Source organism: Mustela nigripes, chromosome 11, assembly GCF_022355385.1.
Source record: "Mustela nigripes isolate SB6536 chromosome 11, MUSNIG.SB6536, whole genome shotgun sequence".
NCBI classification, from domain to species: Eukaryota; Metazoa; Chordata; class Mammalia; order Carnivora; family Mustelidae; genus Mustela; species Mustela nigripes.
This window is the reverse complement of record NC_081567.1, coordinates 30,105,489-30,121,534: the sequence shown is the minus strand read 5'-3', so window position 1 is coordinate 30,121,534 and position 16,046 is coordinate 30,105,489. Positions and strand designations below refer to the sequence as shown.

At 48.9% G+C, this 16,046-nt stretch overlaps 1 protein-coding gene across 1 annotated transcript in view; it reads right to left on the bottom strand.

Moving 5' to 3' along the window:
• Positions 1-16,046, bottom strand: part of LOC132027311 (uncharacterized) — a 134,777-nt gene that overhangs the window by 74,798 nt on the left and 43,933 nt on the right. The window contains exons 26-32 of the mRNA XM_059416064.1: positions 15,544-15,699; positions 15,060-15,193; positions 13,799-13,957; positions 7,603-7,783; positions 2,734-2,945; positions 940-1,128; positions 385-524 (exon numbers count right to left, since the gene is read on the bottom strand). Of these exons, the coding sequence (XP_059272047.1) occupies positions 385-524; positions 940-1,128; positions 2,734-2,945; positions 7,603-7,783; positions 13,799-13,957; positions 15,060-15,193; positions 15,544-15,699 (1,171 nt within the window). The remainder of the gene's footprint in view (positions 1-384; positions 525-939; positions 1,129-2,733; positions 2,946-7,602; positions 7,784-13,798; positions 13,958-15,059; positions 15,194-15,543; positions 15,700-16,046) is intronic.

The window sequence follows — 16,046 nt, the reverse complement described above, 5'->3', positions numbered from 1 at the left end:
ACTCCGGTCAGGCAGCTGGTTTGGTCACAGGCTGGGGTTGAGGTTAGGTCTGCCGATCTCACCCCCCTCCCCATCCCCTTCCACTCCCCCGACCACAGGAACAACCTTTTCAACCAGCCACACTTCTAGGAACTGGGAAGATCACCCCAGGAACTGGGTTGAGGCCAGACTTCTGCTCCCAGGTCTCTAAGCATCCTAATAGAAGGGGGCCAGGGATGCAGGGACTTCCGAGGAGGGCAGGCAGCTCGTCTTCGAGCTCTGGGCTCAGCCTGGGCCCCGTGGGCCAGCGTGGGTCTCCCAGGTAGCATCACTCACCCCATACCCCGGGACCCAGAATCAGAAGCCTGGCAGATGCCGTGCATAAGGGGAAGGGGCCCCACAGACCTGAGGAGGAGGGTCCCCTGTTTCTGGTACAAGCTCCTGTCGTGTGTCCCCTCCTTCAGGTTGCCCTCCAACTCCAGGCCCCGAGGCTGGCCCCTGGAGCTGGTCACCAGAGCCGTCAGCGACACGTGGGTCTTCCGGGGCTGCGACAAAGGACCAGGCTGGTGGAGAGGATGGTCCAGCGGGGACTGAGCTCCTTAAACATGGTGCCCAGGGGTTCAAGGAGCAGCTCCTACTGCCCGCCCTTCGTCCCCGGAGTGACCACCTGAGAAGCAGCTGCTGAACGGGACCGCAGTCTTGCCCCAGAGCAGACCCCGAGACCACACAGGTGCATGGCCATGCCTGGACCTCCCCAGGTGCCCAGCAGGGAATGGTCTCAGGCTTCTGGCTCCATGAGGCAGAGCTTTGCTCCAGGGTCTGCGCTAATATGGCCGGGATCCATTTTACAGATAAAGAAACTGAGCTCAGGAAGGTCCAACGTCATAGGCCAAGCACTAAGTGCTTTCCCATCCCCCAGGATTTGGGGGTCTCCCAGCAGCAGAGCCCGCCTGGACCCACCTGCTCCGTGTGCCTGTAGGCAGCTGTTAGGTTCATCTCCTGCACGGGGCCCTTTAACCAGCAGTGAAGTATCTTAAGGTCCTGGCTGTTCTCTGCGTGGATCTCACTCTGCACTGCAGCAGTCCAGGCTGACTCTATTTCACTCTGGCTGCGGAAGAGGCTCTGGGCCACAGTTGTCACCATGGATACCTACAGCAAGCCAGGGGAAGGTAATCAAAGCCTTTGCAGACCTTATGCCCTCCCCTGGGATGCCCCTTCTCCTCAGTCCCACTTGGTGAACTCCTACTCATCCTTCAAAACCCCATGGATACCACCTCTGTGAGGCCTTTCCTGAGGGGTCCAGGCAGAATGGGGTGTTCCCTACGGGGTCTTGAGGAAAAGGGACACACTTTCTTCCATCTCTTAGCCCTGAGCCAAGAGAGAATCTGAAGCATCAGTTATTAGAGAAGATAACTCCCTTCTCCCTCTCTCCTCTTTGGCTCGGAAAGGAGTATGATCTCAGTGGGCCACTATTATTAGCAGGCAGGGTCTCTGTGTCCTGAGGGACATGTACCAGTGGATGGCCCTCTCTCCCTGCATCATTGCTGTGGTCTTCAGAGCCCTGGGAAGAGCTCGGGGAGTTAGAGCACTATAGCTCTGCATGGGGCCATACACCCCAGCCTACTGCCCCGCACAAGCCCCATCAGGAATGGCATGGTGCCTGTACCCTGGAAACTACTGTCCCTGTTCACATAGCTCAGGGCCTCCCAAGAGAAGGTGATGGAGTCAAATGGGGTCTAGACATGACCGAACCCCTGGCCATATTCTAGAACTCCACAGCACCTCGTTCCATGGGCCCCAGACTTGGGTTCCCCCCAGAACCTACAGGACCCCCACAGCCAGCTTCCCATTTCAGTGAAAGTCCCCTCTGTCGCCCTGGCTGTTTGCGCTATAAACCTTGGGGTCATTTAGATCCTGTCTTACGCTCCCTCCCCACCGCCCAATCACCAGCAAGTCTGTCGGCAAATCTCTCAGTTCCTCCTGCAAACTAGTTCTGGAATCTAGACACATGCTTCCATCTCTACTGCCCTCCCCCGACCCCGGGATGGGCCAGCGTGAGGCCCCTGGTTGGGGGGTTTGCCAGAGCTGGCTGGCTGAGCCCAACCTGCTACCACTCAGCCCTGCCTCAGAGGGGACTCTGCTGTCCCCAGGTGGACCCACAGAGCTGCCTCTCTCTGGGTCCAAGTCGGGGCCAGACCTCCTGCTGTGTCCACGCGTCATCCCAGCATGGGAAGAGGCTATGCGTCAGGCGCCCCTGAGTGACCCCTGGGGCATCTTTCATGGGCTCATTTTCTTCCAAACTGTTATGTTTCAGAGAACCAACAGGTGCAAAGAAGCACAACCAATTACACCCAGCAATGGCTGTGAAACTGACTTACGCCCTTGAAGTTTTCATTCTGGTTTTCAGCAAAGGCCTGATGTCTACTGGTTTCCCAAGTTCCCCTTCAACCTGCTTTCGTATTTTAATCTATCAGCTGCTAAACAGAATATGGGGAACGGAGGGGGGGGGCGGGACAGGGCGGTCCCCTCTCCCAAATTCACTTGGCAACTAATTCTGGGTCATCCAAACTGCCCACATCTGTGAGCTGGTACCAGGCCTGGGTGTCTTTCTCCCTCTGTACACAAGAAGTTCTAAATGTCAGGGAACCAAGCTCCTGGGCCAGGAGTCCCCCGGCTGGGAGCGGAGCAGGGGGCGTGGCTGGCGGAGCAGGGGGCGTGGCAGGCAGAGCAGGGGGCGTGGCCGAGCATGCGCACCCGAAGGTAAGTAGTAGCCCGGGTGTAGATGTGAATCCTGCCTTCCCCGCCGAGGCCCTGGTTCCTGTAGGCCACGTTCATCACCAGGTTCTTGAGGGTCCAGGCCTTGCCCAGCGTCAGCTCCAGGACAGCCTGGAACGTGGGTCGGTGCGGCCAGTACAGCCTGTGAGCCACGGAGACCGTCAGCCACGGACAGTCCAGGTTCAAGGCTCCTGCAAGAGGTAGAGAGAAGCAGGTACACCCAGTAGGAAAAGAGCTGCTGGCAGGTACCAAGGGGTCCCCCGTGGCCTCATCACAGCCACTGTGGGCATGTGTCAGAACGGAGGATGACGAGGATGGGACCGGAGGGGACTTTACAGAACGCTGGTCATGTTCTGAATCCTGATGGGGGCGACACAGGTGTGTGCACCTGTCAGAGCTCAGTCAGTGGTACCCTGGAGTCGTATGCATTCCACCCTAGTTAAGGGATGAATGCACAGAGGTCTACAGCTTAGTGAGAACTGCACCAACAAATAAGACGGATGGATAAGTGGAAAGACACGTGGGAGTAACATGTTAGCAGTGGAATCTGGGCTGACGGCATGTTGGCATTACCAATACGATCCACTGCACTTTTCTGGTTTGACCCTTTTTCTTTTTTTTTCTTTTTAAGATTTTATTTATTTATTTGACAGACAGAGATCACAAGTAGTCAGAGAGGCAGGCGGGGGCGCGGGGGAAGCAGGCTCCCTGCTGAGCAGAGAGCCCGATGCGGGATGCGGGGCTCGATCCCAGGACCCCAAGATCATGACCTGAGCTGAAGGCAGATTCTCAACTCACTGAGCCACCCAGGCACCCTTGGTTTGACCATTTTTCATAGGGACATGTTGGACAAAAGACATGCACGGAGAAGTTGGAGAGGGGGCACAGGTATGTGGTAATGAAGAAAGTGGCTTTTAATTTCCAAGTTGTGACCTCTTTGAGCCTCTGCTGCTATTATGGGTACAGGAAGACTGCTCACTGGGTAATGGGACAGAGGAAGCACTCATTAAGAAGAGCAAATACTGGGGTGCCTGGGTGGCTCAGTCAGTTAAGGATCTGCCTTCAGCTCAGGCCATGATCTCAGGGTCCTGGGATCGAGCCCCACAGTGGGCTCCGTGCTCAGTGGAGGGTCTGCTTCTCCCTTTTCCTCTCCCTCTGCTTTCTCCCATCTACTGTCTCTCCCTCTCTCTCAAATAAATAAATAACATTTTTTTTTTTAAGAGTAAATACCATCACCAACATCATCATCAAAAAGGTGACAATCAACGTAACCTTTTCCCCTTCCAGGATTCACTAAAAGCAGGTCTCATCTTTTGTCATGAATACCCCCATTCCCTTGAAGGAGTAATTCACACAAGATTGCTTGGGACACTTGGGATGAGCGGTGAACAAGCAGGCACGGCTGCTGCCTTCATGCGACTTGCAGCCCAGAGGCGGCAGATGGCAGGAGGGACAGATCTTGAACAAATAAACATATAAGGAGACCTAGGTAAAAAAAAATCCTGAGTGCCACGAAGGCAAATAAAAGGGGGGGGGTGGTTGATAAGGATCTGGCCAGGTCAGCCAAGGTCCCCATGAGGAAGTGACAATCAAGTGGGGACCTAAATGAGAAGCAGTGTGAGTCTGTCAAAGGGAAGGGTGACCTGCCACCTGCTGGAGATGGGAGATTTATGGTCTGGGGAAACTGAGGCAGGAAGGCTTGGAGGTAGGCAGACCAGATACAAGGAGGCCAGGGGGGGTGCTGCCCAGCTGAGGACAGGGAGATGCCGAATAGAGTGGCGCAGGGCCCTGCCCTGCTGCATCCCTCCCACGGGGGATACTCTGCGGAAGAAGAGAATGAAAAAGAAAGGTCCACAGATAGAGACCACAGGGCTCCCCGCTCAACTGCTCAACAGAGAACCCCATCAAAGTGCTCCCCCAAACACATGCTGAGCTTCTTGCAAATGAGGGCTGAGTGCCCAGTCCTTAAACACAGCACATACCGAAGTCTTGCCCGACACTTGAAAGCCTCTGATAGGAATTCAGAAAAAAAAAGTTAAGAGAAACTCAGGGAGAACAAATTCAAAGTCCCCCAGGTCTGTAAGGTATTCTCTCGAGAAGGAAGAGGAGTTGTGTTCTCGGAGCAGGACACTGTAAGAAAAGGACTCTCGGGAACCAAGACGAGCTCTTGGAGATACAAGAGAGCCACAGTTAAAATGTAGTAGAAGGGGGGGGCAGATGGAGTTGAGGAAATACGTCCTCAAAACAGAACAACAACAACAAAAAGACAAGGAGATGGAAAAAAAAAAGAGAGAAAAGAAAGAAAATTAGAGGCTCGGTTTCTGAGGACCAACATCTGTCTAACCGGAATTCCAGAATCCAGAAAGAAGGAGATCATCCAAGAGATGGTACAAGCCAATTACCCAGGCCCAAATGACGTTTCCAAGTTGAGAGGGTCTAAGCAAAGCGCCCAGTACAATGGATGAAAGTTGACATACACCAGGGCACATCATAAAAAGATCTGAAGACACTCAGGATACAAAGAAGTTCCTAAAAGCATCCAGACAGTGAGAAAGTGGGCACATACAAAAGGATCATGACCCAGAAATAGGATCTTAACTATTTGAATTGACACTGGAGCGATGTCCTCAAAATCCCAAGGGGAAAACTATAATTCTCTCCTCAGCCAAATTACCCAGGTAGAATGAAGACAGTTTAAATTCAGGGTGATATTCCACTATGAGTTAAATTGTGTCTCTCAAAAATATACAAAATGCCAACTGCCCCGCCCAGTATACCCCAGAATGTGACCTTATTTGAGAAATGAGGTCATCATAGATGTAAGTAGTTACAATGAGGTCATACTAGAGTAGAGTGGGCCCTAAAACCAATAGAACTGGTATTCCTATAAGAAGAGGGAATTCTAGGGGCTCAGTGGGTTAAGCCTCTGCCTTCGGCTCAGGTCAGGATCTCAGGGTTCTGGATCAGGCTCTCTGCTCAGCAGTGAGCCTGCTTCCCCCTCCCCCTCTGCCTGCCTCTCTGCCTACTTGTGATCTCTCTCTCTCTCTCAAATAAATAAAATCTTAAAGAAGAGGGAAATCTAAACACACACACACACACACACACGCCCAGGAGAAACCCATGTGACAACAGAGACAGAGATGAGAACCATGTCATTATAAGCCAAGGAACTCCAAGTAGCAACGGCCTCCATCAGGAGCTAGGAAAAGGCAGGGAAGAATTCTATTCAGGTAACAGAGGGAGCATGGCCCTGACAACACCTTGAACTCAGAATTCTAGTCTCTGGAACTGCTGAGAGAATATATTACTATTATGTTTTTGTTTTTGTTTTTGTTTTTGTTTTTAAAGATTTTTATTTATTTATTTGACAGTCAGGCAGAGAGAGACAGAGAGAGAGGAGGAAGCAGGCTCCCCACTGAGCAGAAAGCCTGATGTGGGGATCGATCCCAGAACCCTGAGATCATGACCTGAGCCAAAGGCAGAGGCTTTAACCCACAGAGCCACCCAGGAGCCCTTATTACTGTTGTTTTAAGCCACTCAGTTTGTGGTCCTTTGGTAAGGCCGCCCTAGGAAACTAACACACTTCTCTCAGGAAGCTACTAGAAGATGTGCTCGATCAAAACAAAAGGGTAAACCAAGAAAGAAGATGACACGAGATGACACGAGTGTAAAAAACAGGACAGTGCCCCAGGGAAGTGGAAGGAATTCCCAGGATGACGGGGAAGGGCTGACCCATAACCAAAGCTGTGCAACTGGTCTACGTCGGAACTGAAAGACAGAGGATCCAGGAAGAAGGTCTCCAAGAAAGATACAAGAACTAATTCAAGCCAATACATAATCTGATGTGTCTGACCACCTGGAAAAAAAGTTTTGTGCTGACACTAAAACTTCGGGGAATAATTATAAAGAGAAAACTAGAAAATTAGTCAAATGGGGAAAAGACAATTATAACTCCAGGAAAAACATAAAGTTAGAATCTTAGTATACCATGTGTCTCAGCTGTGAAGGACATTTCTACAGTCACAATTAAGTAACATTGACTATTCACTGACCAGCTCTCATAGGGGGATGAAGGGAAATAGTTATGTGAAAAAAGGCTGGTTTAAGAGTTAAATTCTCATCCTCTCTGGTTAGAAATATATCGAGGATGCCTTAAGAAGAACAATCAAGAAATAACAATATAATTACAGTATTTTAAGAACCAAAGGGTTTAACAAAAAAGAGCTAACAGTTTACAGTGGTTGCTATTTTAGGCAAAACTTGGGATAGGAAAACATGGAACAGGAGATTACTGTATTTGTTATACGCTAGCTTTTTTAAAGAATATTTCAGGTATGTATATGAGTACAGAACATAACATGATGAACCGCTACATAATACTCACCCCCTTCAACAACTACCAACTCATAGTTTCTACTTTATTTTTCAAACTACGTATTACTGCAAGAAAAATAAAATTAATTCAAGGATAAGCTATGGCAAATCCATTTTTTTTTTTTAAGTGAGAGAGTATTCCGGGGAGAAGAGACAGCAATTGCAAAGGCCCTGTGGTATGTTTGCAGGAATGGGAAAGAAGCCAGTGGGGCTGCAGATAACAGGCAACAGGTAAAGTGGGGTAAGAGTAGGCTAGAAAACCAGGCAAAGGGCTGGAACGCAGAGCTCTGTCCATGAGGCTAAGCTGTCAGGATAGAACCGTAAGTGTCATGGGACACATGGAAGGTCTGAGTCTTGACGGCCAGACCAACGCAAAGGAAAGGTTATTCCAGGTAATGGGCACAGCCCGAGCAAAGGCCTGGGGACCACAGATCTTAACTGCTAGCCCAAGAGTCTCCCCTAGATGACACTCACCGTCCCACTTCCACAGGGTAGCGCGAGATGTGTCCTTCCACTGCAAACCTGCCACGAGGGGCAGCCGCCCGTTGTGCTGCACCTTCAGGTGTGTGCTGCTCTCCACGTGTGGCTGGCGAAGGCTTGAGTGATACAGCTGCACTCGGTAGTTCACCTGCCTGTCTGGCACCTGCAGCACAAACTGGAGAAGAGCCATGGCTTGAGATGCTCATCAGATCAGTCTATTCCCAACCTAGAACATTCCACTGGCTCACCACGACAGCCAGGGGTTGGGCTGAGTTCCCCGGTTATCAGGAGCTGCCCAGCCCGCTCCCAGAGAAGCCCTGTACCCATCCGCCGTTGCTCCCCGTTGTCCCTGGAAACCATGAATCTACTTTCTGGTTCTACGGACTTGCCCATTCTGGACATTTTATAGAATCGGCATCACATAACACATGGCCTTTTATGTCTGGTTCCTTTCACTTACCATGATGATTTCAAGATTCACACGGGAATATATTCTAGTGTGTATCAGCACTTTATTCCTTTTTATTGCTGAACAATATTCTATATATGGATAAATCGTATTTTATTTATACATTATTTTTTTTAAGATTTTATTTACTTGAGAGGCAGAGATCACAAGCAGGCAGAGAGGCAGGCAGAGAGGGAGGGAAGCAGGCTCCCCGCTGAGCAGAGAGCCTGATGCAGGGCTCGATCCCAGGATCCTGGGATCATGACCTGAGCCGAAGGCAGAGGCTTAACCCACTGAGCCACCCAGGTGCCCCTGTCCATTCATTGTTGAGAAGACTTTGCAATGTTCTTCCTTTTTGCCTCTTACAAATAACACTCTATAAATAATCCATGCAGATTTGTGTGAACATAGGTTTTTGAATTCTCTCGAGGACCTAGGAGTAGAACGGTTATGTCATATGGTAACTCCGTTCTTAACATTTTTAAAGATACACCAAACTGTTTTTCCATATCGTCCTGCCATTTTATGATCTTAAGCAGTATACGAGAGTTCTCACATCTCCATATTCTCACCAACACCCCCTGTCTTTTTCGTTTTTAGCCTTGCTTGTGGGTTTGTACTAGTATCTCCCTGTGATTATGATTTCCCTAATCATGTTGAGCATATTTTCATATGCTTATTGGCCGTGTGTCTACCCTCTGTAAAGAGATACCTATCCTTTTTGTCTTTTTTTCCCAAACCCTTTTTCTTGTTGCGTTGTCTATATATTTGGGGGGGAAATCCCTTACCCATCATTAACTTGTAGATGTTTTCTTCCATTCTGTGGGTCACTTCTCTTTTGTGATGAAGTCTTTGGAAGCACAAACTTTTTGACTTTTGATGAAGCCCAGTGTATCTGTTTTTGTTGTTGATTAATACACTTTTAGTGTCATGGCTCAGGAACCCTTGCCTACTCTGAGGTTGTAAAGGTTCACTTTTAAGTTTTCTTCCAAGAGTTTTATGGTTCTTCAGTTTAGGTCTCTACAATCTGGTTTGCATTAGTTTTTATATATGGTATTACGTAAGGGTCCAACTTCATTCTTTCGCACATGGAAATCCGGTGGTACCTGCGCTCGTTGGAGAAAAGATTGTTCTTTCCACTCTTTAATGGTCTTGGCAGCCTTGTCCAAAATCAACTAACTGTAAATATAAGGGTTTCTTTCAGGAGTCCTAATTGTACTTCATTGGTCTGTAAGTCTATCCTTACACCACTACCATACTGTCTTAATTATCAGAGCTTTGTAGTCAATTTTGGAATTGGAAAGAATGAGTTCTCCAACTCTGTTCTACTTTTTCAAGGTGGTTTGAGCTACTCTGTGTTCCTTGCAATTCCGTATGGATTTTAGGATCAGCTTGTCAATGTCAGCAAAAAAAATATCACATTGTTTTGATGGGGACAGATAGGGACTAGCGAAACTTAGGTGAATTTGGGAAATGCTGCCATCTTAACATTTGTTTTACGATCCAAGAACCTGGGATGCCTTCCCATTTATTTCAGTTTGCCTTAATTTCATTCAACAATGTCTCGTGGTTTTCAGAGTATTAAGGTTACATTCTTTTGTTACACTTATGCTGAAGTGTTTATCCTTTCTTGACACTTTTGCAAATGTAATTTTTCTCTTAATTTCATTTTCACAGTTTTCACTGCGAGTGTAGAGAGAGACATCTGACTTTTGTGTATTTATCTTGTCTGCTACAACTTTGGAGGAACTTGTTTATCAGCTGTAATAGATCTTTTTGCGGATTCATCAGGGTCTTCCACATATAAGGTCATCTGTAAGCAGAGATAGTTCTTCTTCCTTTCCAATCTGGATGCATTGTATTTCTTTTTCTCGCCTAACTGCCCTAGCTAAAACCTCCAGGACAATGTTAAATAGAGGTGGGGAGAGCAGATGTTCTTTTTCTTGATCTTAGAGGAAAAGCATTTTGCCTTTCACCATGAAGTAGGACATTGACCATGGTTTTTTCATAGTTGGTCTTTATCAGTGCTCTTCCATTGCTACTCTATGGGGTGTTTTTATCAAGAAAGGGTACGGGGTTTTGCCAAATACTTTTTCTGCTTCTGTTCAGACGATCATGTGGTCTCCACCAGTCCATGAATATGGCGTAATACACCTTGACTGATTTTCAGATGTGAAACCAACCTTGAATTCGGGGGATAAACCCCATCTGGTCATATTGTGTAATTCCATTTCTACATTGCTGAATTCAGTTTGGTAGTGTTTTCTTTTTTTTTTTTTAATATTTTATTTATTTATGTGACAGATTACAAGTAGGCAGAACAGAGATTACAAGTAGGCAGAGAGGCAAGCAGAGAGAGAGGAGGAAGCAGGCTCCCTGCTGAGCAGAGAGCCCGATGCAGGGCTCGATTCCAGGACCCTGGGATCATGACCTGAGCCGAAGGCAGAGGCTTTAACCCACTGAGCCACCCAGGCGCCCAGTTTGGTAGTGTTTTCTTGAGGATTTTGTATCTTTATTTAGAAGAGGTCTTTAGTTTTTCTTTTCTCGTGTCTTGGTCTGGTTTTGGCATCAGGATGATACCGGCCTCATAGAATTAACTGGGAAGTATTTTCTCGTCTTGACAAATCACTGAGTAAATTATTTTCTAGTCAATTAATTCTGGCACAATCTGGCCCAGCCGAGAGGTTAAGAGCCTGAGGTGGGCACTGAGACCTACTGAAGTTTCAATTTAAAGTCTTGCCACATAGTCGCTGTGAGACCTCAGACGAGTCTGTTTATACAATTTATCCCCAGCAGAATGAGGATAGTGGTTAGTTACTTCTCAAGGGTTAAATGAAATAATACAAACAACGTATCTGAAAACATAGCCTGGCATTAACAAATGCCTCATCACTGCCCACTCTGCCCTTCCCTCTTCTGTTCCCTGTCAGCTTCTTAAGGGTAAACAGTATCTCACACGTGTCTCCCCAGAAGCTAGCATGGTGTCTGCCACACCTGAGAGGGCTTGCAGAAACAAGCAGTCTTTAATCTCTTCCCTAAAACCTTTGGGACCAGATGCTTTCCAGGAATAAGAAATTTTCATGATTAGGTGCCTGGGTGGCTCAGGTCATGATCGCAGGGTCCTGGGATTGAGCTCCACATGGGGCTCTCTGCTCAGCGGGGAACCTGCTTCCCCTCTTCTCTCTGCCTGCCTCTCTGTTCAATAAATAAATAAAATCTTAAAAAAAAAAAAAAAACGAAAATTTCATGATTTCGAATAGTAACATGGGGACGCCTGGGTGGCTCAGTGGGTTAAGCCGCTGCCTTCGGCTCAGGTCATGATCTCAGGGTCCTGGGATCAAGTCCCGCCATCGGGCTCTCTGCTCAGCGGGGAGTCTGCTTCCCTCTCTCTCTCTCTCTCTGCCTGCCTCTCTATTTGTGATCTCTATCAAATAAATAAATAAATAATCTTTAGAATAGTAACACAACACATAATGCAATTATAGAAAAAACTACCAATTAAGTCAAAATTCTAATTTTCTTCCAATGCCAATACAAAAAAAGCTGTCCCCGGAAAGGGTAATGCAGAGGTAGGAAAAAAATATAGAAAGATGGCACTCAGCCTTGTTGATTATCAGGGAAATGTAAATTCAAACGAGATGCCCCTTCCATCCAGATCAGCAATGTGTTTTAAATGCTCAAAGTAAAATACTGGCCAGAGTATGGGAATGGCTTGTCGTGGACCAAAAAAAAAGGAGTTTTAGATTCAAGTGTGACATTTTTCTCACAAGGGGAATTTAATCACACGGTATTGGTATTTTTTTTAAGATTTTATTATCTTACTTTAAGATTTTATTTTTTTGTGAGAGAGAGTGAGTACAAGCAGGGGGAGCGGCAGGCAGAGGGAGAAGCAGGCTCCCCGCTGAGCAGGGAGCCTGATGCAGGGCTTGATCCCAGGATGCTGGGACCATGACCTGAGTTGAAGGCAGACAGAGCCACCCAGGTGCCCCAAAGTATTGGTATTTAAAAGCAATTTTATGCTTAGGAATAATGTTAAGCAAGGAGGCCAAATAGGTCCCTGCTGGAAATGACAAAATGTTGCTGGAAGAAATTAGAGAAGACACAAATACAGAGAAAGACATCCTGTGTTCGCAGACAGACAGACTAAATATTGGTAAGACGGCAGTACTCCCCAGAGCAACCTATAGATTGAACTCTACCCCTATCAAAATTGGAATGGCATTTTCGTGTGTATGGCAGAAACAGAAAAATCCATCTTAAAATTCATATGGGATCTCAAGGGACCCCAGTACTTCCTTCCCAGTATTTTACTTTGAGCATTTAAAACACATTGCTGATCTGGATGGAAGGGGCATCTCGTTTGAATTTACATTTCCCTGATAATCAACAAGGCTGAGTGCCATCTTTCTATATTTTTTTCCTACCTCTGCATTACCCTTTCCGGGGACAGCTTTTTTTGTATTGGCATTGGAAGAAAATTAGAACAGCTCAAACAATCTCGAAAAAGCAGCAGAAAGTTGGAGGTCTCACAAAGCTATGGTAATCAAAACAGTACGGCGGGGACATACAGACTCATGAGATAGAACGGGGTGCCCCAAAATTAACTCACACATCTGTCAAGTGATTTTCCCACAAACACGGCACGCATACTCCACGGGGGCAAGCACAGCCTGTCCAGCACACGCGGCTGGGACCAGGGGCTATCCCCAGGCAAGAGAATGTAGCTGGACACTTAACTTACACCACACACAGAAATTAATTCAAAATGCATCAAAGACCTAAATGTTAACAGCTGAAACTAGAAGACGTTTAGAAGAAAGCAAAGGGGGAAAACTAGAACATTGGATGTGGCAAGGATTTCTTAGCTAGGACACTCAAAACCCAGGCCACAAATGTAAAAAGAAATCAATCAGACCAAATGCACAGGTAAAATTTGGGGAGGATCAAAGGACCCTGTCGACGGGTGGAAAAGGCAATGGGTTAAAATGGGAGAATGTGTTTGCAGACTATGTATCTGATTAGAAGTTAATATCCGTATGTATCAAGAACTCTCGCAACTCAGTAGCAACAAAGCAAACAATCTGATTCAAAAACGGGCCAAGGACTTAAACAGACATTTCTCCCAAGACGACGAACCAATGGCTGACAAGGGTGCAGAAAAGATCTCAGCATCACTCAGTATCAAAACCACAACGGGGTACCCCCAAACTCCTATCAGCATAGCTACCCTCTAAAATGACAGAAAATAACAAACATTGGGGGGAGTGGGGAGTGAGCAGTTCTGATTGAACGGGGACAGGGGGACAGAGGCTCACATGTTCAAGACGAACAAGTTTTGGGGACGGATGCTGGTGAATGTAACTAATGACCCTGAACCGTATGCAGAAACAGTCAATTTTATGTTGTGTCTCTTTTCCTGCAATTAAAAAAAAAAAAGATATGGAACAATTTAAAAAGAAACACACTAAGTGCGTGCCTTACAGCAGCATATTGACTGTTTTGCGGCTAAGCACTCATGTGTATGTTACTTACCAGGAACAGCGAACCCTCGGCTGAAATCTGAAAGCGAAGCCATTTCCCAAATGCACTTACAGATGGAGATCCGTGCTTCCCAAGTCCCCTGGCAGGCAGCTGATGGCAAATATCCTCGCGGCTGAACACCCCACCCCCGCCTTGCAGATGTTAGACTCCCAGCGGGGAGTGGGTGGGGGCAAGTTCAAGTTCTGCAGGAGTTGGGCTCACCTCCACAAAGTAATTGCTCAGGGCCGGACCCGAGTTGTTCTGGAAGGTCTGGCTGATGCGAAGCTGCCTCTTACCGCCGCTCTCGTTCCAACGCACCCCGTAGCTCGCCTCCAGCTGGGAGTGCAGGGAGCCCACGCCCTCCTCATGCCGCACCTGAACCTGGGGACACACCCCACCAGGGAGAGCCCCAAGAAAGCCTTGTCTGTCCATCCCCGGGCCCCCTCACAGCCGCCCACCCTGGGGAAGGCGGGCTTGTTTCTCTGGGAAGACAGTTCTGTAGGAGAACGGTCGTTGCGTTGATTTTTATTTGGCAAGACGGGGCACCCGAATCTGGTGCACCCTCCTGTGTTGTCAGTAACCCTTAAATGCTGAGCCTGAGGCGAGTGGCTGGTGGGCCTCACCTTGGTGCATGCCCCATGAAGGGTCTGAAAGAGCCAGCTGCCATGGGAAAATGGCTCCAACCCCAGGTCCTCTACCCCGGACTCTCCCATGGCAGCCTCTGGCTGCCCAGATAGACTCTAAGTGGACAAGGCTTTTACACTCAGCTTTTGGCTTTCCTCTCCTATCTCTGAACTACAGGTCAAGCAATACAGGTTCATTCATTTATCCCTTCACTGAGCACATATTTCCTGAGTACCTAGTATGATGCCCAGCACTGGACGTCAGATACCCAAGCATAAAGAATCGAGAAGACCCCGCACTCACAGGGGCTAGAATCCAGCAGGAGAGGCAAATGTGAACTAAGGAAATTAACAAAGGCACAGCTGCCTGCTTCTCCCTTTTGCTGACCCTGCCAGCCACTCTGGTGAACTGCTAGGTCCCGTCGTTCCATCTCTCCTTCCTGTCCCAGGACCTTTGCACTTGCCATGCCCTCTGCCTGCAGCATGCTTCCATAGGAATGGAACTGTTGCATTGCTTAAAATTTATTTTTCCCAAAGAAGCCTTCCCCACTGTCCCACTCGCTCAGTCTCTGCGCTATCACCCATGTCACTTACAGCTCTCTTGGTCTGGTCTGTCTCTCTCTGTGCCCCTCTGCCCAGCAATGGGACGGTACAGACCTAATGCTGCCGTGTGCATAGCTCTCCCCTGAATGTTACACACACTGCAGGCATTCAATAAAGACCAACAGAACCAAGGCACGGGAGCCTGAGAGCAAAGCTCCAATTCTAGCCCCGTTCCCATACATGACCTTGAGCAAACCCCTCTCCATGAGGACGAGCTGCGGGTTCTCTCCAGACCCCCGGCCAGCCAGGACACCCACCTTGTGGCTGAGGGCTGGGGTCTGCGTGCAGTGGAGCTCGTGATCCAGCTCCAGCTCATAGGTCGCCTGTGAGCCACTCTGTGTCCACAGCTTCTGGCTGGTGTGGCACTCGTGGGCCAGCTGCCTCGCCTGACCTGTGCAGGATGACCAGAGACACCTGCCCATCCTCCGCCAGCCCTCCACCCCCATTCCAGGGAGAGGAGCCCCCAGCCCAGTCTCAGCCACCCCCGATCCCTGCTCTGATGCACTCCACTTCATGTCGCCCATTGGAACCTATGGCTGGAGAGGTTTTAAAAGACGGGCTTCTGGCCCCCAAACACACACACTGTTTTGTTTTTTAAACTGGCTGGTGCTCAAGGGCTACGGGACGGTGTGGTGAGGGCCAAACCAGGTGACCAGGTGGCACCTGAGCCCTCAGAGCGGGATCCCCAGGAGACAATGTGGGTTCTCCCACCTCCCCCCAGCCCAGCACGGGGCGCCGTACCCAGGAGGCTGTACTTAATCCTCAGGGAGCTGGTCCAGAGGCCGCGGTGTGTCCGCAGCAGGCCCTCCAGGTGCAGTGCCACCGCACGGGGCACAGAGAGCTCGCCGCCCACGGCCACCACCTGCAGCCCGTCCTCTGCCTTCTTCTCAAGCCGCACTGCACGCAGGTTTGGGGAGGGCGGGGCAGGCAGTGAGGGGCAGGTGTGGTGAGGCCACAGCCCACACCCCAGGACGGACCCCCCACCCCGGCTCCAGGGAAACCAAGGAAATGGGAACCGTCCAGGGGACCCAGAAGTTGGGGGGGGGGGTGTCCTAGCAGAACCCATGCCCGCGTCTCTGCCGAGGAACGCTGGTGTCCAAGAGCTCACCGCATTACTGGGTGGCAACGGTGGGTGGCCCGAAAGTCACTTTGGTGGGTTCAGCCAAAATGTTTAAGTAGAACAAAATAAGGATAGAACAGAAGGGAAATGACAGGGCCTTCTAGGCCATCTGGTAAACCTCGCT